Here is a 22,246-nt window from a genome sequence, read left to right as displayed (position 1 = left end):
CTAATAGGAAGCCAAGAACCTCGTGGACAACCACTTAAAGCTAATGAGGCAGATGTAGCCATGACAGAAGTAGAAAACACCATGTATCAGTACGAGCAATCTACAGAAGACTTTGCTCTAATGAAATCACAACTAAACAATGAGCAGCGTAGCATTTACCTAGAAGTAACAAAAGAAATTGAACATGGTATACAGCACGAAAGTAAAACTTGTACCAGTCAAGACTATAAACCTATGCGGCTCTATGCAAGTGGTCAAGCTGGTTCTTAATAAAAATCCTTGGCAAGTTCCTCCAACAATTAACAAAACAACACGCTTTCAGCTGTTGTAACTGCCCCCACAGGTTTAGCAGCCTAAAACATAAGTGGTGTCACTTTACACAGATTGCTACTTCAGCCAGAAGAGCACCAAAACAAATTAGACTACTACAAATTTTCAGCAGAAGCTATTTTTAAAACAAATGGAAATGCTTCTTATAGATGAGGTGTGCATGGTTTCCAACCTAATATTTGCTTTGATTCAGCTCAGATTGCAAGAGGTACTTAAAACAAATTACGAAGAACTCTTTGTTGGAAAACATGTTATTGTTTTTGGTGATCTGCTTCAATTAACACCACTTAAAGGAGAACCTATTTTTAAAACCCCAGGACACAAACTGCCGTAAAACTCTACAGCATAGGAAATGTAAATCTCTGGCAACATTTCCAATACAAAGAACTAACAGAAAACATGTGTCAGTCTGCAGACCTAACCTATGCCAACATTTTAAAAGGTATTCCGATTGGTGTACTATCTAAAGAAGCACAATCGATCTTGAATACTAGACGCATCCATGACCTATACGGCCATTACACATGTGCTACTGATGTTATGGAACAATTCGTCCTTAATGCCAACTCTTGCAAGCTGTGCAAAATTCAATGAAACAATGCTGAAAAAAGAAATACAACCACTGGTACAGATTAACTCCATAGACAAACTGGAGGTGCACGGTATGACACTACCAATGTGTCAACAATCCACAGCACGACTAAATATTTTCTAAAACTCTATCTCTAACACAGCTGGTTTAGACAAAATGTTAACACTGTTTAAATCGTAGAGTGATGCTGAAGCGCAACCTTGATGTGTAACAAGGTTTAGTTAATGGAGCACTGGATACAGTTGTAGGCTTCCAAACATATGCATGTGACAACAGCATTCAGTTTGTCAATGTTCTCTTCGACAAACTTCAGAAGGCAAAAGACTAGGACCTCAACAGCCCGATTGCTTCTTTACAAAGACATGTATGTACGCAGAGAACAGTTTGCTCTGTCTCTAACATACGCAGTCACATTCATAAATCGCAAGGTCTAACACTAGATCAAGCATTGATTGATATTGGCAGCACAGTTTTTAAAGAAGGCATTAGTTACGTAGCACTATCACGCTTGCAAACACTTGAAGGACTATTTCGAGTCAACTTTGATGCAAATAAAGTCAATGTTGACATTCCTTGTATCGTAGAGTACAATAGACTACATGTACTCTACACACCCCATCTCAAAATGTACCCTGTTCCTCAAAAGCACAAACTTTGCAAAAGAAAACTCAAGCAATCAGAACCTACACAGTATCTCCCAATAGTATCACCAAAGAAATTGAAATCAGCTCATATTCCATCTACTAAAACCACAAAAGGATATACTGAAAAGTCAACTGCATACCCAACTCCTCAAACAAAAACTACCTCTGCAAAGAAATCTCATGGACTTCCATCAAATGACTCAGACACAGAACTGCCTGATCTATTCAGGTTTTCCAATACAACTGGTGTAAATTGCTATGCAAATTTAGCAATCAATATTCTGTTCCAATTGCCACCAATTCTTGAAAACATTTACTTAAATGGCACAGAACATTTGTGTTTGCAAATGTTAGTCCTTCACAGAAATGCAACAAACAATCCCAACAACAGAAATAAGACAGGAATTAGACTACTGGGCAGGAATGGTGGAATTCACAATAAACACCCAAGAGGATCCACAAGAATTTCTAATGTACTTACTGAAAGTACTGGAAAACAAAAAACTTACCTATAAATGAAATCTTCCAGATTTCATACAGGTAGAAACATACATGCACCATCTGCAACCATGTAGTGCAGGAACAAGTACTCAACGAGCGCTGTGTGTATGTACCCATACCTAACTGTGAATCCATTGCATTTCAACACCTGGTATAAAATGCAAACCATGCCATGTTATGTACTATTTGCAATTCTGATAATCGTTCCACTTTACACATACAATTGCGTAGCCAATACGTAATAATAATAATAATGCTTTTACATTACAATGCAGATGGTACCAAAAACAACTGCAAGCTTACTAGCTTCACACATGGGCAAGTATCACTTGGCAAGAAAACCTTCACAACAGTAGGCATAATCTACCACACATGCACCACAACCAATGCAGGTCGCTATATTGCATACTTTAAAAAGAAATGTGGATGGTTTGAATGCAATGATACGTCAATTTCTCTGAAACAAAAATTACCAGCAAATCTTGCAAATGCCTACTTAATATTCTTTAAAACAATATTTACTCATTATTCTACAAAAGAATAACTTACAAAAGTCCATTCTATGAGCAAACTGTCCTGAAACCAACCATAGATAGATTAACGCAACAGCTGTTAAACAATACCCAAGTCAACATGCAAAATGGACAAATGAATGAACTACACCCATAATGCTACAAAATAAGGAGTACACAGTACTAAAAAGTGTAAATGTACCATCAAAAATGAACGTGCTTGAAAACATATCCTGCAAAACTAGAAAACTGTAAACAGTTAGAATACGCCAACAGGTATGTAACTACCCCCATAATGCTCAATTTTACTTAAAAATCTTCAACAACTAAAACATAAAGAAATAATGCTAAATAGAACAAATAAAGAATACACCAACTGTTATCCAACTACAACCATAATAATAACAATTCCAAAATGAAAATAACCTCACCTATTGCAATAAATAGTGCTCATGTCACTAAACCAAACTAAGGGATTTAACAGAAATTAAACATAAAAGGTTTTTTTTAAATCCTGCATGGATTTCTTTTCCCACCAACCCAATGATTATGCAAGAAAACACAGGAACTGAGAAGATTGCACAGTACACTTGTTTAAAGCATAGTACTAGTTAAGTACTAACTATGAGGGTCAACAAACTATACAAATGTCTACAATATAATGCAATACAACCTTACAAAGTACCTACCCTAACATGCTATATTTTCTTTTATCAGAGAAAAGGAAAGTAAATTGTGTAAAACAATTAAAAAAAACTGCAGAGACCCTCAACAAAACAAACAGTAAGTATACAAGTAATGATGTCACACTTCTTTAGATTTTCAAAATATGCATTCTCTGCATATAATTCTCCAATCCTTATACCAGCATGAAAATGTTGCCTACATGGCTGTATTATATTGCGGCGGTTGTGTTCAGTGCCTGAAATACAGCCATTCACACAGACATCTGCCCATTTACCACAACACAAACACAAACCATATACTGCACTCCCATACCCTAAGAAAGCCTGCTTGCAATCACTAGAGGAACTGTTTGCCCGAGGGTCTGTCCGGGGACTGCCACCATGTCTGCGGACACAACAATGCTGTCTCGCCTTTAAACAAATGCACCTTATGATCCACCTTTCACCCCCCACCCTTTCCTGCTTTCCAAGACGAAATTACTCAAAACATGTTTTTAAGGCCCTTTCACCGCCGTGCTGCCCGTGGATATCCGCAGACACAAGATGGCGGGTGTTCCTCAAAATGATGATGCCCTTCACGCTTTCCTCCAGCCAATCAACGACTGCGTCGAGTATCCGCAAACATGACGCTAAGCGCTGAACTAATCGGAGTCCTGTCCGCGGACCGAACAGGGAAATGTGTCCGCGCACCGGACACAGATATCACTAATTGTTTTTACTTACCAAATTTAGAAAAGCACGCTTTCGGGATCAAGCCACCGCTCCTGCCGCAAATCTGGTGAAAATCCATCCACCAGTTTGAGCTGTAGCCGTAAGCAAAGTTTTTTTCCCATTAGCTCTATAGACCCTACAACTTTGCCCCCCCTTGACGAAACCTCACCAAACTTCACAAAATAATTCGGGTTGGGCCATATACTTTTTGGTGAGGGTTCTACCACCTGGAGCGAAGTTATAAGCCGCCCAAAAAGTGTTCTTCCTATGAGTTGAGCAACTTAACCATAACTACACGGCCGCTACTGCAGGCTGTAATATATTTATATATATTACATGGCCACGGTAGTTATGGTCAAGTTGCTGTTTCCATAGGAAGAGCACTTTTTGGGCGGCTTATAACTTCGCTCCCCCTGGACGAATCCTCACCAAACTTTGCAAAAAAAGTATATTGCCCAATCTGAATATTCTTTCCGAGTTTGGTGAGGATTCGTCCAGGGGGGGGGCAAAGTTATATAGGGGGGGTCCCAAAACTTTTTTTTTCCCCATAGACTGAATGGGGAAAAAACTTTGCTCGCACCTACAGCCCAAACCGCTGGACGGATATTCACCAAATTTGGAACAGGAGTAGCGGATTGGTCCCGAAAGCGTACTTTTGCTGACTTGGTGAAAATCCGTCCAGTAGTTTTTTTAAAAATGACCAAAAAGTAGGTCATGAAAAAATTAGTGATATCTGTGTTCGGTCCGCGGCCACACTTCCCTGTTCGCTCCGCGGACAGTGTCCTGATTGGCCAATCGGCTTGCGTGATGTCCGCGGACATGCGACGTGTTCGCTGATTGGACGGCATGGAGCGTGAAGCGCATCAGATTTTCGGTAGCGCCCGCCATCTTGGATTCGCAGAAGTCCGCGGACAGCGCGGTGAAACTTGGTTTAAAATTTGTATTTAGTAGTGTGTGTTGGTGTGTAAGAATGTTTGGGGAGTTGAAAGTGTTCTAAGAACACTCATAATATCCACGGACATTCAAAGTTTCCATAGGCCATAGTTGAAATGTTTGACGCTATGGGTGTGATATGCTGCAGTGGTTGTGGCCAGGGCATAGAGTCTTGGGTTCATGGCCATTTGGCCATGCACCCAAGAGACTATGCCCTGGCAACAACCACCACAGCATATCACACTCATAGTTGCTTATAAATTTGCGTCAAAAACACATTTATAAGGAACAAAGTTATAAGCCACTATGGGTGTGATATGCTGCGATGGTTGTACTTATTATAATATACTTACTGTTTGGTTTAGTAACTGGAGTACATGTATTTCTTGTTCATTTCTGTGATAAAAGAAAATAGCATGTTAGTATTAGTATTTTGTAATGACTTATTACATTGTATAATGAACAATTTTTTTTTGGACCCTCATATTTAGTAGATTACAAACCAGAGTACTGTGCAATTTGCTCAGTTTCTGTGCTTGTTGCTAAAATCATTGGGTCTGTGGGAGAAAGAAAATTCCATGTTGGATTAAAAAAAAAAAACTTTTTCTGTTATGCTACCGTTTATTTGTTTGTTTGTTTTCAGTGTTCACTTGTTGTTTCTGGCTAATGCTTTACATTGGCTTGTTGCAGTTTTTTGGAGCAGTAACATATTCATTTGTTTGGATATTGTAAAATTTTGGAGCAGTTAGATACCATTAGGTGTATTCTAACTGTCTATTTTTTGCTCTAATTTAGTGGTATTCATATATCGGATTAGTTGTTGTAGCATCTTTTGGCAGTTAGATAGCTTTTGGAATATTCTAACAGTTTATATTTTTTACTACAAGTTTACTTGAGGTTTAAGTACAGTTTAGTTATCAAATTTTGGTTTTAAGAACATTAAATAAGCGTTTGTAAGATTTGCTGGTAATCTCTGCTTTTGAGTAATAGTACTATCAATACATTCAAAACATCCACATTTCTTTTTTATATATGCAGTGTAGTGCCCTGAATTGGTTGTGGCTCCTGCGTGGTAGATTATACCTATTGTTGTGAAGGTTTTCTTACCAAGTGATATTTGACCATGTGTGAATCCCGTCAGCTTGCAGTTGTTTTTGGTACCATCTGCATTGTAACGTAGAAGCATTAGTATTACGTATTTACTATGGGCCTCATTACACGGAATGCGGTAAGGGTTTACCGGTACCGGTAAGGGCACCGGTACCGGTAAACTCTTACCGCCTTACTACGAGGTCCCTTTCCAGGACCCGACCTCAACGGCTGGTTTTACCAGCCGTTAAGAAACGGGCCCGCAAAGGGACCTTGGTGCTAATTACGGTACCGCAATTTGCGGTACCGTAATTAGCTCCTTCCCCATTCCCATTGAGCCCTATGGGGGCAAAAATGGGAATGGGGAAGTGCCTTGGTGAATGGGGAATTACCGCCCCCACTCACCTTGGAGTAGGGCGGTAATTCCGCCATCCACCAAGGCGGACACAGTAAAATACCAGCGCCAACCATGGCGCTAATAGCGCCATGGTTACCGCATACCGTGTAATGAGGCCCTATGTGTTTCTATTACTAACGTCGAGCGATTATCCGAATTGCAGGTAGTACATAATCTACCATGGTTTGCATTTTGTACAAGTTGCTGAAATGGAATGGATTCACAATTAGGCATTGATATATATATGAAGCGTTCATTGGGGATTTCTTCTTGTGTCACATTGTTGCAGAGAGTGCATGTATGTTTCCACATGTGTGAAATCTGGAAGATTTCATTTATAGGTATGTTTTTATTTTCCAGTACTAGTAGTAAGTACATTAGAAATTCTTGTGGATCTTCCTGCGGGTTTATAGTGAATTTAACCATTCCAGCACAGTAGTCCAATTGTTGTCTTATTCCATAAACACGATACGTGTTATCAGGATTGTTTGTTGCATTTCTGTGAAGTACTAACATTTGCAAACACAATTGGTCAGTACTGTGTAAGTAAATGTTGTCAATAATTGGTGGCAATTGAAATAGAATATTCATTGCTACATTTGCGTAGCAACTTACTCCAATTATATTTGAGAGTTTAAATGGACCAGGTAGTTCTGTATCTGATTGATTTGTTTTTAGTTTGTCTTCCTTCTTTGATGAAGTACCTGGTTTACTTTCCCTAAAGGGTTCTTTTATGTTTTTGGTACTTGATTAAGTTTTAGTTTCTTTTACTCTTTGCAGGATTTGCAGTGACATCCTGTTGCATTTCTGTTTGATTTAGTTTTCTTTTACAACGTTTTAATTTTTTTATGGTACAGAATATGTGTTTAGATGGGGGGTGTATAGTGAGCGAAATCTATTGTATTCTAAAATGCAAGGAATATCAGCGTTTACTTTACTTGCATCAAAGTTGATTAGAAATAGACCGTCAAGTGTACGTAAGCGTGATAGTGCTACGTAGCTCATGCCTTCTTTAAAGACTGTGTTGCCAATGTCTATCATTGCTTTGTCTTGGTACCATCTGCATTGTAACGTAGAAGCATTAGTATTACGTATTTACTATGGGCCTCATTACACAGAATGCGGTAAGACCTTGTGATTTATGAATGGCGACTGCGTATGCAAGAGTTAGAGAAAATTGTTCTCTGCGTATATACATGTCTTTGAAGAGAAGGAATCGAGCTGTTGAGCGTCCTATCCTTTTTACTTCTGAAAGTTTGTCAAAGAGAATATTGACAAACTGAATTTTGTTGTAACGTGGGTATGTTTGAAAGCCAACAACTGTACCCAGTGCTCCATTAACTAGTCCTTGGTCCACGTCAAGGTTACGTTTAAGCATTACTCTGCAATTTAAGGATAACTTTAATCTCTTTTCCAAACCTGCTGTGTTTGAGATTGATTTTTCTAAACTATTTAGTCTTGTTGTGGCTTGATCACACATGGGTAGTGTCATACCATGTACATCTAGTTTGTCTGTGGCGCTAATTTCCATTATTGGTTGCATTTCTTTACTTAACATTATTTCATTGAATTTGAAATAGCTTGCAAGATTTGGCATTAAGGCCATACAATTGACATTTGTGTGGGATAATTGTTCCATAACATCTGTAGCACATGCATTATCACCATAAAGTGCATGAATGTGCCGGGTTTTCAATATTGCTTCTGCTTCTTTAGAAAGTATACCAACTCTGATACTTTTTAAGATGTTGGCATAAGTGAGATCTGCAGATTGCCACATGTTTTCTGTTAATTCTCTGTATTGGGAATGTTGCCAAAGGTTGACATTTCCACTGCTGCCAACAGTTTTACGGCAGAGTTTGTGTCCTAATGTTTTAAAAATAGGCTCACCTTTTACTGGTGTCAATTGAAGAAGATCTCCGAAAACAATGTTCATAGTTTGTTTTGAGTACTTCTTGTAATCTGAGGTGAATCAAAGCCAACATTAGGTTGGACACCATGCTCACTTCATCTATTAGAAGCATTTTTATTTGTTTCAATACTCTGCGTAGTTCCATTGCAGCTTCTGTAGAAAGTTTGTAATAGTCCAATTTGTTTTGGTGTTCTACTGGCAGGAGTAGTAATCGGTGCAACGTGACACCACCTATGTTGTAGGCAGCTAAACCTGTGGGGTCAGTGACAACAGCGGACAGTTTGTTGTTTGTCAATTGTTGAAGGAACTTACTGATGATTTTGATTAGGAATATTTTGCCAGAACCAGCTTCACCACTGATGTACAATAGTATAGGTTTGTAATTTTGGCAGGTGCATTCTTTGTTTTCATGTTGTACACCATGTGCAATTTCTTTTGTTACTTCTTGAAAAATGCTACGTTGCTCATTGTTTAGTTTTGATTGTAGTATAGTGAAGTCTTCTTTATCTTCATACTGACACATGGTGTTTTCTACTTCTATCATAGCTAATTCTGCCTCTTTTGTTATTAGTGGCCCTCCCAGTGGTTCTTGGCTTCCTGTTACAGAAGGTGGACTACTGTCAGGAGTGTCCTTATCTAGTTGGGCCTGGAGTTCTTCTTTGTGTTGCTGTTTATTGTGCAACATTGTTTTCAACTGTGTAAAGTTTACATCAGTCATAGTGCTTTTATTTGCTTTGAAAGCGTCTGCATATGAGTCATAGTTATCTAGTATTTCTTCTTTTCTCCATGGTTTAAAGAGTTGTAGCGGGGACATGTAATATACTTCTTTATGTTGAGGAGTCTTTAATGACAATTTGATATGATTAATTAAATTTGGTTTGGAGAGTTTTACTAAACTGCCTTCACAGTTTGTCACTCTGTATTTACCGTTTTTTTCATCAGGTTTTATATTATTTTTGTATGTGTAGTTTTGGGTTATGTGGTATAGACACATGGTTTCCAAAGTGGTACTCCTGTTTGGGTAGTATGTGTCCAATAAATAGTTTTTTTTAATATGTCTTGGCTGTTGGGATCATGTTTGGCTATTGTTTCTATATCTTCATATGAATTTATAACTCTTTTTCTAGATTTAGCTGGGCCAAGACTTAGCCATACTATATTTTCAGATTACCCATATAGTGGTATGGTACATTCTCTGTGGGACAGCATTTTTATGCCCAAGCTGTATAATTTTTGAGACACTGTTTTATCTGATGACAGGTCATTCCAGAGGTCTTGCAGCTCTGTCTTTTCTGCTTTGGTTAAGTATGATGTGACATATCATGCAACTGCAGTAGAATTGTCTGCAACGTACTGCACATCTATGTTTGCATTCCATAAGTGGGCAATGATTGCATTGTAATCATTGATATATTTTTCTTCTTCTTTTCTTTTTATGTAATATGTATTTTTAGGTGACTTAGCTTTAACACTATGTCTAACTAAAGACATGAGGTTGTTCACTTGACGTGTATTTGTAACTGGTCTAGGGAAACCAAATCGGCATTTGGTGTAGTATTTCCCTTTGTTTTTGTATTTGCGACGACAATATTTGCCACATTTGTGTCTTTGAAATTGTAAAATTTGTGCATGAAGATCACTATTTTTGGATTCCGATGGAATTTCACAAGTGACATATTTTTCAATAAACTGTAAAATAGTGGCATCACTGTCTTGACCAAATTTAGGAGCATCTTTAACCCATAAAAGCATGTGGATTAGTGGTGCTCCTCTGGCTTGGTATTCTTTTCTCCGAAAGAAGTGTTGCACTTCTCCAAGGGGAGGAACAGTTTTATTACAAATGTAGCATAGCAATGAAGCGATGGTGAAAATATCTTGAAACATTAACAGGATCCAAAGAACAAAGTATATCTATGTTTGTTTTGTTTTTGTTTGATATGCGTAGGAAATCATGTAAATCTTCCCATGCATATTCTGCATAACTTAATGTAACAAACCAAGTGGGTGGGCCAAGGTTTCTGATCATACAACATACATCTCTGTGACGTCGAAACCAGTACTCTTTAGTACCACGCATATTTGCTAATAGATTTGTAATATTTGATTGTAAAACCTCATCTTTTTGTTGCACTTTTTGTAATAATGGTGTAGCTGTCATATTTTGAAAGTGTGATCCTGATTTTAATATGTGTGCAACTCCGTAACAAAGTTGCTAGTTCACTTTGAAAGAGTAGGTGGAATATGTATTCCACATTTTGTCTAAATCTGGGATCTTCAGAATGCATCCGTATAGAGCGGTATTCTGATGCTGATATTTGAATAGGTCTATCATCGTACCTTCCTCCTTTGCCAGTAGGAAAGAGTAGAGGAAAAGCACGTGTTTCTATACTTTTTTCCCATATGCTGATTGGTGATCCTTTTGTTTGATGCATTTGGTACTTTTCCAGTGCATCTTCTATGGTGTCATTAGAGTTCAATGGATGAATTGTATAATGGTCTAAAGTGTTTCATATTGTAGCAGGATCTAGGAGCTCAAATTGACCAGCTTCTTGTGTCTCTTGAATTATTTCAGTTGTATCCTTCAAGTTTTCTTCAATATTAATTTCTTTGTAACATTCATTATTCTCTTTAAGATATTGCAAGGCTTCTCTAACTTTATGTAAATCTACCAGTTGTTGCCAATTTTTTTTGTCTTTTGTAGGTACTCCATTTACCAAGATAATTAAAGATTGTTGCATTGGACGTTTCACTCCTAGAGTGTGCACATTTTCTTTTAGATCTAATGGTAAATACACTACTTTTCCACGAATACCTTTCACTAATTCAGAGGGTGGTAATTTTGTAGTTTTTGGTTGAAGGCGTATTATTGCTTGAAATGGGTGCACTGTTTGAATTATGATGCTCTCATATAAATTAAGTTGTTGAAGGAATTTTGTGGTAGTGGATATAAATCCAAATTATTTGTGATAGCACGTGAAGGAGTTTGGTTGTTGTCAAGTTTTGTAGTGCAGTAACTACAAAGTATTACGGGGTCAGTTATTTCGTGTTTGTTTTCTGCTATAAGGTAGAGAGCTAATTCAAACCATTTAGAATCTTCATTGTCTTCTATTTTGTATGATAGGTCTACAGTTTTTGTGTTACTTTTATAAAAAGTTCTGCGGCAACATACACACACATAGTTTGGTACTTCAGCTGATGTACTTTTAAATGTTAGTATTTCTTTTTTGTATGTGTGTAGTAAAAGGTTGCCATGAGTAAAATTGTTACTAATTTGGTTTACAGCTATTTCATTCTGTAAGTGGGTTTCACATCCAAAATATTTTTTCTGGATATAGTCGATTTTTTCTAGTATGTCTTTTGCTGTATCATGTAGAAGAATGTTATTTAAATTGGCTAGTGCTTAAGCAGGACTTTTAGCATAGTACAGTTTATAAACTAGATTTCTTATAGTTGAATGATGTGTTGATATCCTTTTGATATCATGGAAGGTGGTTTTGCAAGTAGGTCCTGTAATGCAGGCCAATGAATGTCCTTGTAGACCTATGTACTTGCGTACTGGACAGGTATCCATATTTTGCAGTAGTTTAATTTTGATTTTGTCTTTGCTTTTCACATATTGATTGAGGAATTGGCATAAAGACTTGAAAAATTGTTTGGGAATGTTACACGTTGACGTGCATGGCCATTTGTACACTAGACGTTCTGATTCAGTTGAATGGAGGGGTAATTCTAAGTTTTCAGGACATATTTTTGTAAGGAGTACTTCTTGTTCCATTATGGTATTATTAACTTTTTCATAACCTCGACCACTGCTATGTATGGCAATTGTATTTGTTTGCTTTTGTTTGTACGCTTCTTCATTAAAGTATGGTTCTGTGCTCTTAGTGTGAGTCCATTCACCTCTGCAGATACTTAAGGAATTCTTTCTGTTGACATTTCGTTTATTGAGAAGTCTTTTTTGTAATTTAGTTATTAGTTTTGTTAGTGGTTTCATTTTGTTTAACACTAAAATAAATAACTTTCTTTTGAGAAGAATTGCACTGTCTATCAACGCTTCTAAGATTAATTTCCTACGATAGGTTTTAAGCGTTGAACCTGGTTTCTCTCCTGTTTTTATAAGATTTTGAAGGACTTTGTGACGGAACATTTTGGCTAAAATACTTTTCTTGGTATGCTTACTTTGAACTATATCAAGATTTAAAGAAGCAGTTTTGTCTGTAGTGATAGCTGATTTTCTACTAATTGTTTTTTGGTTTGGTTTACATTTTGATAGAGGAGGCAAAGTTTTTGTACTTTAAACTTCTTTTGTTTCACTAAATGACTATTAGCAGTTTTGTTTCAACTTTTTTTACAAATTGTGCTAGAGATGGATGCATTTGTTGGTCACTTATTTTCATTTGCTCTACTTCTGCATTGCTTTCTACGGACTTGATTTTTGGTAGGCATTCTTTGGGGTCTGTTGAAAAAAATAAAGAAGGTATGGGTTGTGGTGTTCTGCAATGTATGTGTGTTGTGTGCATGAGTGTTTGAGTAAGATGATAAAGATGTATGTAATGGTGTGTGATTGTGCATTGGGAACTAAAACTAGTAGGGATGGGTATTCTTGAATTAATGTGTTACTAAACTCGGGTTCAGATGACAGAAAAAAGTAAGCTAGTGGTGTGGAGAAGTATAAATAGTATATCTAATGCTATACAATTAAAACAGTTTTTTGTTCTATAACATCTAAATTCTAGCGGTTGAGTTGGGTAATTTGTGTGTCAAAAAATAGGAATTTGTGGGCTATTCTGGCTTTAAATCGCTGTTTAAGACATGGGGATTTTTGGACACAATGGTTCAGAATCTCTATGTTTAGGCACAGAAATAACATGAATTAACCTTACAGTGTGTTTGAGTAATAATACAAATATTATGGTGATATTCTACTTACTTTTTTTCTAAAATGAACAGGTTACTTCTTAGTTGTTCTTTGTACTTCAAATTTGGTTGCTTCTTTTCAGGAGAATGGTCTTCACTGCAATTGTAAAAGAAATAAATTAGTAATTGTGTTTGTATATAGCACTGTTTTTAATTTAGACATTGATTTTTTTCAATTGAAATCCTCAGCGCCTTCCTCAAAACCATTAAAACTATCTTATTTACATAAGATACGTCGCACCAGTTGAATACATACGATATGTTCTTAATGAACAAATTGTATTGCAATGACTAACTGTCGCAAACAAAATATCTTTACTATGTCTTGTGAAATTCATAATGTACTACTGAATACCATTATTCCTGTAACTAAGCTCTTCCAAGTAATAGTGCCTCAATGTCATGGGCTGATTGTCCTATATAAATGTAAGTAATTAAATAAATAAAGAAATTTAAAAAAAATGATGTAATTGTACAAGTATTATTGTTTGAGATTTGAACATAGAGTGTGCATGACTATATGTAGTCTATATATTTTATTTCAAAAATGTTAGTTTAACATGATTTGAGTGTGTGTATAAAGAAATTAAATAGTATAAAAAATTGTAAGTGACAGTTGATTTTAGGAGATTGAACAAAAGACAGTAGATTCATTTTACAGATTATACAAGCTAAAAGTCAGTTAGAAAATGTGTTCATGTACTGTACAGAAAATATGCATACCTGTAGTTTGTGTTCATGCATATGGATATGCATGGAGCTGCAAGTAGAAATCTTGGAGACTTGTACAGTATTTTTTGTAGATGGTGCTTGCCAATGATATGACACTTGTACTCGGAGAGATTCACAGTACATTTGCAGTGCTGATCTATGATGATGCAGTTAGATGTAGAGGTCTTGAATGTGATTGGTGAATGGTCATGTGACTTCTTAGCTACATCCAATGAGGGAATGGCACAGAGAGTGAACTGGAAATGGTAGAAGGGCTGTTCATGTTACGATATGCCCGCGGACATGGCGGTAGTTCGCGGACATCGGGTGTTACATCCGGGGATTTATGGGTTCAGAAGTCATGCAAATGAGAATGAGCACTGAAAGGGATTGGTCAGGAAAGTTTAGTGGGTGTGTTGTGCTAGGAGAGAGTTTCTCAGATACTCTTTTTGCTGAGAGAAGAACAGATAGCTATGGCTGTGTGTTTCAGAAAACAGATTGTTTGGATTTTGGGAGACTCGTGGATACATTGGTTGAAGGTGCATGCAGAAACCTTTAGATCTTGGATTCACACATGTGGAAGTACACTGGGATAGCGTACGTGGAATGAAGTGGTTGGACTTGTTACCTCTCTGTGCTACTTTGGAGACAGAGCAACATCCAGATATAATTATAATTCATTGTGGAGGGAACAGTTTAGGACATGTGTCTGGAATTTCTTTGCAATTTGCAATGAAAGAAGGACTTGGGAAGGTCATGGACATGTTTCCAAATTCTCAAGTAATTTTTTCACGGATTGCGCAGAGACAAATGAGGCTTTGTTGTTCTTCATTTGGTCCACAAATGGAGAAAGCAAGGCGCAATGTCAATAAGGCTATTTGTCATGTCCTCTTTTCACAATGAAAATATTATGTTTCGTAGTACATACATTTTTCGCAGAGATGGAGTACATCTAACTTATGCTGGCAATCAGATTTTTCTAAGAAACATACAAAATGCATTGCAACCTTTTTTAGAATGACAGCATCCATTTTGAAGTAGGTGTTGAGTATTTATAATTTTTGAAACACAAACACCTCCCAAAGGCTCTTTTCAGAGCCACCCAGAAAAAAAATTGCAATGGTTTTGATAGGGTAGCACCTCTAAAAAATACAAAGGGCCCTGCTTCATTTATTTTCACTTCTATTTTTCAACTGTGAAAGGCAGCTCTGAAAAGAGGCTTATTTTTTTGTGATTTTTGTTATTTTATATTCTTTTTGGTTTTTTATACACGACACACTAGGAAATGATGGGAAAGGAGGGTAAGGGGGGACACCAACCACAGGGATAAGAAAGGGGGAGCTGAGAGAGGAAGATGTAGAGTGGGCTTTATTTGGGTAGTGAGCAGGTCTTCTTGTGCTCTGAGACGATAGTCTCAAAAGCACTATGAAGTCGCTCCCCCCCTGCAGAGTACTGTGTCGCAGTACATACACACATCTGTGACCCTCGAAAGGTAAGGGTCATCAGCATTATGTATGGCCTGTGAGGCAGCTTGAGGAAGACGCTGTCCCACAGAGGTGTTCCTTGTGGTGACAGGATCAGAAACGGAGGATGAAGTAGAGGAAATCAACCTACTACGCTCCTCGCTAGGAACAACCTTGCAAATGCCCCCGAGGGAAATGACCTTAGGTGTCGCTTCAAGGTAGTGGTCCCAAAGCTGTACGAACCATGCCTCCCGTGACTGAGTACCATTTTGCACTCATTGCAGGTGACTCGGTTCGCACGAGCCTTAGGACCATCCCCATGAATGATAAATCCGCCATACCCAAGACTCACGCCAAATGCGGGTAGTAGGGATTTCCCCTACCTCATTCTCGTCATCCTCTTCTTCCTCCTCCTCTGCATCCTCACTCCTGTTCCCCTCTTCAGGCCCTTGGGGAGGTGGTGGTGAAGGGGGTTGGGGTGGTGCTGAAGCTGGTGCAGCACAAGGTGGCAGTAGTGCAGCCATGGATGCCATCTCGATGATGGTGTAATCTGCAAGTTGCAGGAAAAATAGCTGTGCTCTGAAGAATAGCCAGAAACACAATGAGAATAAGCTCTAGGGCGTGGTCTTTTATAGGGGTGCCTGTACGTGGTTCGCGGACATGCGCGCTGTCCGCGGACAGGTTGAACACAAAAAAAGGTTCAAAAACTTTCAAAAAGTATGTAGAAACTCAGGATTAATATGTGGGACTTGTGCTATGGTGAGTTTTTATTGAGAAATATTGTGGATTACTTGAAAATGTACTTTTAAATTGTTCGGGGACACAAACAGTGTCCGCATTCAGAACACGTAATCAGCATGGGCGCGGTCACATGATCGCTTCACGAACATGTTTGCGAAGGAAGCGGCTGTCCGCAGGACACCAAATGTACGGACATTGGTTTGCGCATGCGCGTTGATGTCCTACGGACACTGTTCGGGTCCTGAAGTAATTAAAAGTGCGTCACACGTCAAACGAACAATTACGGACAACCGTTTGTTCTTAGAACAGTTTAACTTCCTTGCGAACATTACGGACAGACATAGCGTCCTCAGGACACCTCCATTTTCGTTTATTTACGAACCTTTCAGAACACCGCGTGTGTTCTTAGAACAGTTTCAACTTGCTAGCGAACAGTACGGACAGGTATACTGTTCTTCAGGACACCTCCATTTTTGTTTATTTACGAACATTTCAGGACACCGCTTGTGTTCTTAGAACAGTTTCAACTTGCTAGCGAACAGTACGGACAGGTATACTGTTCTTCAGGACACGTCCATTTTCGTTTCTTTACGAACATTTCAGGACACCGTGCTGTCTGCGGACACCTAAATTGTGTTTTTTTTTTTAAACTGAAACTAATTACAACACAATATAAAAATTTTACTTTATTTAACATATATTAACAATTCATGACAGAGAAGGTGACGCAGAAACAGAAACAAAAACAGGAGAATTAGGGGTTTCAACATGATTGGTATCAGGTGAAGAAGGGATGGAAGTCTTATCAAAACGTTTTGGGTTATGAAGAGGGTTTGGGGATAATTGACTGGGATATGTTGAGGGGGGACAAGTACATGTGGGACAATGGTATGAGGTTTTTATTTTAAAATGCTCCTCAACAAAAGTTTTCAAATTATTAAAATTGGTGAACAATAAATCCATTTTTTCTTTTCTATTTTGGTATGCTCTGTACAAAAAAAATATATATGTTAAATGTAGATAAAATAATAATAATAATTACATGGTTTATATTGTAAAGTGTGTACCATTAGTTTCACTATCTTCTGACATTTCCTCATGTGGGAAATGCTCCTCTAGCGATTCCAGAGTACTAGACATTTCTGTGAGAGAAAAAAAAAAGATAATATATATTTTTTTATCTAATACAGAAAGTTTATAAATATATGAGTAAAATGAAGTACACTTACTATTTCAGGTAAAATATGTTCTGAGTACTCTGTAGGTCTGGTCTTGCTCTTAGTTGTGGAGTGTCTGTGAGGTAATTTTGTTGGAAGCCAATTTATCTTCTTTTTGTATATTCCATTTTAGAACATATTGTATTTAAATGAATGGTTAGTGTGTTACATATATGGGTTACATTTCTTATGTATTACTACATATAATATGTATGTGTGCTGCTTTGTGAATTTTTCAAATGTTACTATGTTATGATATAACAATTAAACATTCCCTCCCAGAGTTTTTAGGTAGTGGTACTGTTGTCCGAACATGTCCGCGGACATCAAAAAAGTTCGCGGACATCAAATTCAGTAGAAGGGGTTCAGTATGTTCCATATTACATGTACATAAAGCCAAAGTTATTATTGTTAAGTTGTGCTACTAAAAACCTATGAAATTCAGTGGAAAAACTTTGTTAAAGGGACGTTATGGTTCCAAGTAAAACCGAAAAACCCTTGAAATTCGCCAGTTATGGTAAGCTAAGCAACCATAATTCGCGCCACCACCGTGCACTGCTAAGCCTAACACCCAGGACATCAAAGATGACATCACAAATGTCATTGACATTTATTCCAAATTATTTCCTCTGATGGAAAGGTCAACCCCTCTTGCATGTCTAGGATAGCTCCTAGGAACTGTTTGGAGGTGCTGGCCACCAGACTTGACTTTTTCTCGTTTATTGAGAAACCTAATTCGAAGAGGAGGTCGATCGTTCTTTGAATGTTTATTCTGCAAATTACTGGGGTCTCCACCGTGATGAGCCAGTTGTCCAGGTAAGGGTACACCGGGATTGCTTCCCTGAGTAGGTGTGCTGCTGCCACCGCCAGTACCTTGGTGAATACCCTTGGAGCCGAAGCTATCCCGAAGGGCAGTACCTTGAACTGGTAGTGCCGACTGTCCACCTTGAAGCGCAAGTACTTTTTGTGCGCTGGGAACATGGAAATATGAAAATAGGCATCTTTCATGTCCAATGGTGCCATGTAATCCCCCTTTTTTAGGAGGGGGATTACCGCTTGGAGAGTAGTCATGCAAAATTTTTGGGGCTTGACATACTTGTTTGCAGGGCGTAAGTCCAATACTGGACGCATTGTCAAATCTTTTTTTGGCACAAGGAAGTAAGTTGAATAGATACCCTTGTTTACCTGGTGTCCCGGGATAAGTTCTATTGCGTCCTTTGCTAGAAGATTGACGATCTTCTCGAGGAGGATCTTCTGGTGGTCCAAAGAATGTTATTTTTTGTCGTGGAGGGTGCTTTCGGGGACGCTCTATCAGTTTGATGCAGTATCCTGCGGACACTGTGGACAGCACCCATCTGTCTGATGTGATCCCTTCCCAAACTTGGGTGAAGTTGGAAATGCGTCCCCCTACTGGGGATGCGTGAGAAGGGACCCTGAACAGAGCGTCACTGTTTCCGTGGAGGCATGCCGCCGCCTCTACTGGGGCTGCCTCTACCTTTACCACGTCCTCTCTTTTTACCCCTGCCATAACCCTGGGTAGACTGCTGGTTGTTATTGTTCAATGGTGTACCCCGCCCCTGGGAATAGTTTGATCCTCTCTGGGAATTCTGTCCGCGTGGGCGACGAAAATTGCCATTCCCTCTTTGGTTTGGGGGTTTATTGGTTAGTTGGCCTAGGGATTTGAGTGTCTCATACTCGTCCTTGGCATTTTTTTCAGCGCGTCCTCGACCACCTTTCCAAACAATAGATCCTGCTCCACCGGTTTATCTATTAATGATGCTTGGGTTTCGGGTTTGAACCCAGATTGCCACAACCAAGCATGCCTTTTGATAACAGTACTTTCTGCTATCAATCTGCTGGCGTTATCCGCGGCATCAAAGGTTGCTTTTAAAATGCAACCGGACACGGCTCTTCCCTCCACCGAAACTCGTGCCAATTGGCTTTTTAAGGGTTCTGGGGCGGAATCTATGAGTGCCGCGACTTCTTCCCACTGGTGGCAGTTGTAACTCGCCAGCAGGGTGGTGGAGTTGGCAATCCTTGGCTGGTAGGCGGAAGTGGAGGCTACCTTCCTGTCCAAGCCATAAATCTTCTTGCTCTCCTTGTCGGGAGGAGCTTCGGACGATGACAAGGGTGTTCCCGCCCTCTTATGGGTGTTTGTAACTACCAGGGAGTCCGGTGTCAGATGCCCCCTTATGTACAGTGGGTCTGATTGGGCTGCCCTGAAAAGCTTCTCAATTCTGGGGTTTACTGCCCTAGTAAGATTGGGATTAACAAGGGAAGGGGCTATTCTTCTTTGGATTGACTTAAGGATAGGGATGGCCTGGGCAACAGGGCTCCTTTCTCCCACTAACTCCTCGGCAAAGTCCCTCTCTTCTTGAGCACCTTGGGTGTCAATGTGAAAGTGTTCTGCCGCTCTCGACAGAACTTCATTCAAGAGAGGCTGGTTGTCGACAGGGGAGTCGGTAACCAGGGGTTCTTTATCTACCGAGGAATCTACCCTGTAGGTTTCTGGGTCGTCGTCCTCCTCTTGGTCCTCATCATCCCCATAGTAGCCCGTCCCAGTTTGTTCTTCCAACATGCCCAAATCTGGATCCTCACAAAAGGATGGATCTCCCTGGTATTGAGAATAGGGCTCTATACAGAAGGGGTCTGAAGACTGTGTTGGTGCTTCAACCCAGGACTTTACTTGGGGGTATTGGATCCTTAGAGCCTGAGGGTGCTGACCCGTCGGGGGTATAAGAGAGAAAGTGTTCAGGGTTCTTGGCGTAGAAATCTGCCAATGATGACATCCTTGACATGACTGTCTGTCATCACTAGACCATTCTCTTGAACTGGGAATGACTCTTTCTTGGAGGGCTTTCCCTGTTTTATCTTGACTAGACCTCCTGGTTTGAGCATGGGTCTTTGGGATAACAGAAGACTGAGACTTGTCCATCTGTGTATGTGGAGTAGAATGTTTTTGAGGTGTGGAAGGAGGCTGGGACTGCTTCCTCTGTTTTTCCCCTTCCCCGTGGGTGGAAGAGTGTTTACCCTGTTTTTTGCCCCTTCGGAGCCTTTTGACGCCTGGCGCCGAGGTTCGGGGGGAATTGTCCCTATCTCTCGAGCGTGGAGGTTGGGACTCGGGGACAGTCGTTACGCTGCCTGCTGACGCTGACTCCTGGAGTGCGGTCTGGGGATAGAGGTCGGCTTCGTCTTCCAACGATCGAACCTCCGTTACCTTGGGGAGCGAGGCACTCTTGGCAACAGTGGATGGTTGCCTGGAGTCATGCAGCGATCTAGATTGAGAACGCCCAGAGGACACCGATTCGGACCGTTCTCTATGTGCCTCTTTCCGAGTACTCGACGTGGCGTCAAGTCTCGGTTGGACTTCATGTGTTTTGTGGAAGTGCTGTGGGTAGCGCTTGTGTCGCCGGTGGTTTTCCCCATAGCCGCCTTGCCGGATGACCTTCCGAGGTTGGGGACTTGCGCTTGGCTGTCTCTTGACGGCACGTTGCCCTCACCGTCCAAAAGCACAGCGTCGCTGCCATCGCTGAAGGCGCCCTCAGCTGCCATGGCCTCTTGACGCCTGGCGTGGTGGGCCCAACGCTTGATCGAACTGTCCTTTAGTGTTTTCGGTTTGAACCTACTATACGCTCTGCAGTTCGCCTCGGGGTGGTCCCTCTGCAAGCAGAGATTGCACGTGACAGGTCTGTCAACCCAAGGGTACTTGTGGTTGCACTTGGGGCAAAATTGGAAAGGGAGGGGTACCCTCCATACGCACCTTGTGGCAGCGGGCTAATAAGTGTAGGAATATATAAGCATGTACCTATATACCAAAGAGTGTAGAGTATGTCCTCCCCCCACTCTCCCTACTTGCAGGGCCGAGGCCAGAGGCCTTCCAAGGCCTGGGCCGAGGCCAGAGGCCTTCCGAGGCCCAAATCCGTCGTGCAGCTCTTGACGGTCGATTCTTTCTCCGGTCTGGCGTCAAGTGTGGAAGTTCGGTGACTCGACGTTGGGGTGGAGAAATGGGGAAATACAACAATATTTTTGCAAAAGTATGGCTAAGGCCAGGGAACTCTGCGGAATGCTTCCGACCAGTATGATGGAAAAAAACAATCTGAGGGTCCTAGACGCGTGAGGGATCATGGGTACAGTGGACGTCACACTAGGGATAGTATTACTGGCACGCCCTGTGTCGACGCCCATTTTCGAGTTTCAAAAAACAAACTGTAATACTCCGCAGCTTCCACTAGATGTCGGCCTATTGACAGCATGTGATCTAAGCAGATTCCACAAGCCTCAGAAATATATATATATATATTTCAATAGATCTCATCACTTCTCGCCGAGGGGATCCCTTTTTCATGAGGCCAGATAGGCTAGGCCACAAATCGATAGTCCACCTGGTGGTAGTATAGGATCTCATGGGGAGGAACTCTCCTTCTTGGGATAACGACGACCATCTAAGGGAAAGCTCTTATGAGAATATCACATCGCCAAATACTCTTACCTCTCCTTCCTCTGCTAACCTCTTTGTAGACAGTATACATATGCACTGTTTAAGGCAAAGTGCCTCAAGGTTCTTAAAAGTACTGAGATGAAGAAGAAAGTCAGGAACCTAGGCAATCCAAGTACTGGGATGAGTTGGGCCCATGGAGCAATGAACATGGCATCTGTGAAAGAGACGATGGACTTATGCAATGGGCCCAGACACTTCTGGCAACTGTGAGAAACTTGAGGGTATTCTCACTTCTACTCCCCTAGGATCTTCTACACAGATAGACCGGGAAATGCCATCACTTTCGGATCTTGACCCAGGAGGCTGACAAATGAGGGAGGACCACCTGGGTGAAGGGGCCTTGGGAATTGAGAGTGGGGTACTGTTAGGAAAGATTTCATAAGTGTATGTAA

General features: G+C 40.1%; 1 protein-coding gene across 2 annotated transcripts in view; it reads right to left on the bottom strand.

The window, feature by feature from the left end:
• Positions 1-22,246, bottom strand: part of LOC138570023 (serum paraoxonase/arylesterase 2-like) — a 748,122-nt gene that overhangs the window by 552,830 nt on the left and 173,046 nt on the right. The window contains exon 2 of one of the 2 annotated variants that reach the window (XM_069648555.1): positions 13,238-13,321. The exons of the other annotated variant lie outside the window; for it this stretch is intronic. Coding sequence (XP_069504656.1) covers positions 13,238-13,321 — 84 coding nt within the window. The remainder of the gene's footprint in view (positions 1-13,237; positions 13,322-22,246) is intronic. 2 annotated transcript variants of the gene reach the window in all.

The sequence above is a fragment of the Ambystoma mexicanum genome, chromosome 2q (assembly GCF_040938575.1).
Source record: "Ambystoma mexicanum isolate Mex_15411 chromosome 2q, UKY_AmexF1_1, whole genome shotgun sequence".
Classification (NCBI taxonomy): Eukaryota; Metazoa; Chordata; class Amphibia; order Caudata; family Ambystomatidae; genus Ambystoma; species Ambystoma mexicanum.
The sequence above is the reverse complement of the archived record's forward strand: the minus strand, read 5'-3'. Positions and strand labels throughout refer to the sequence as shown.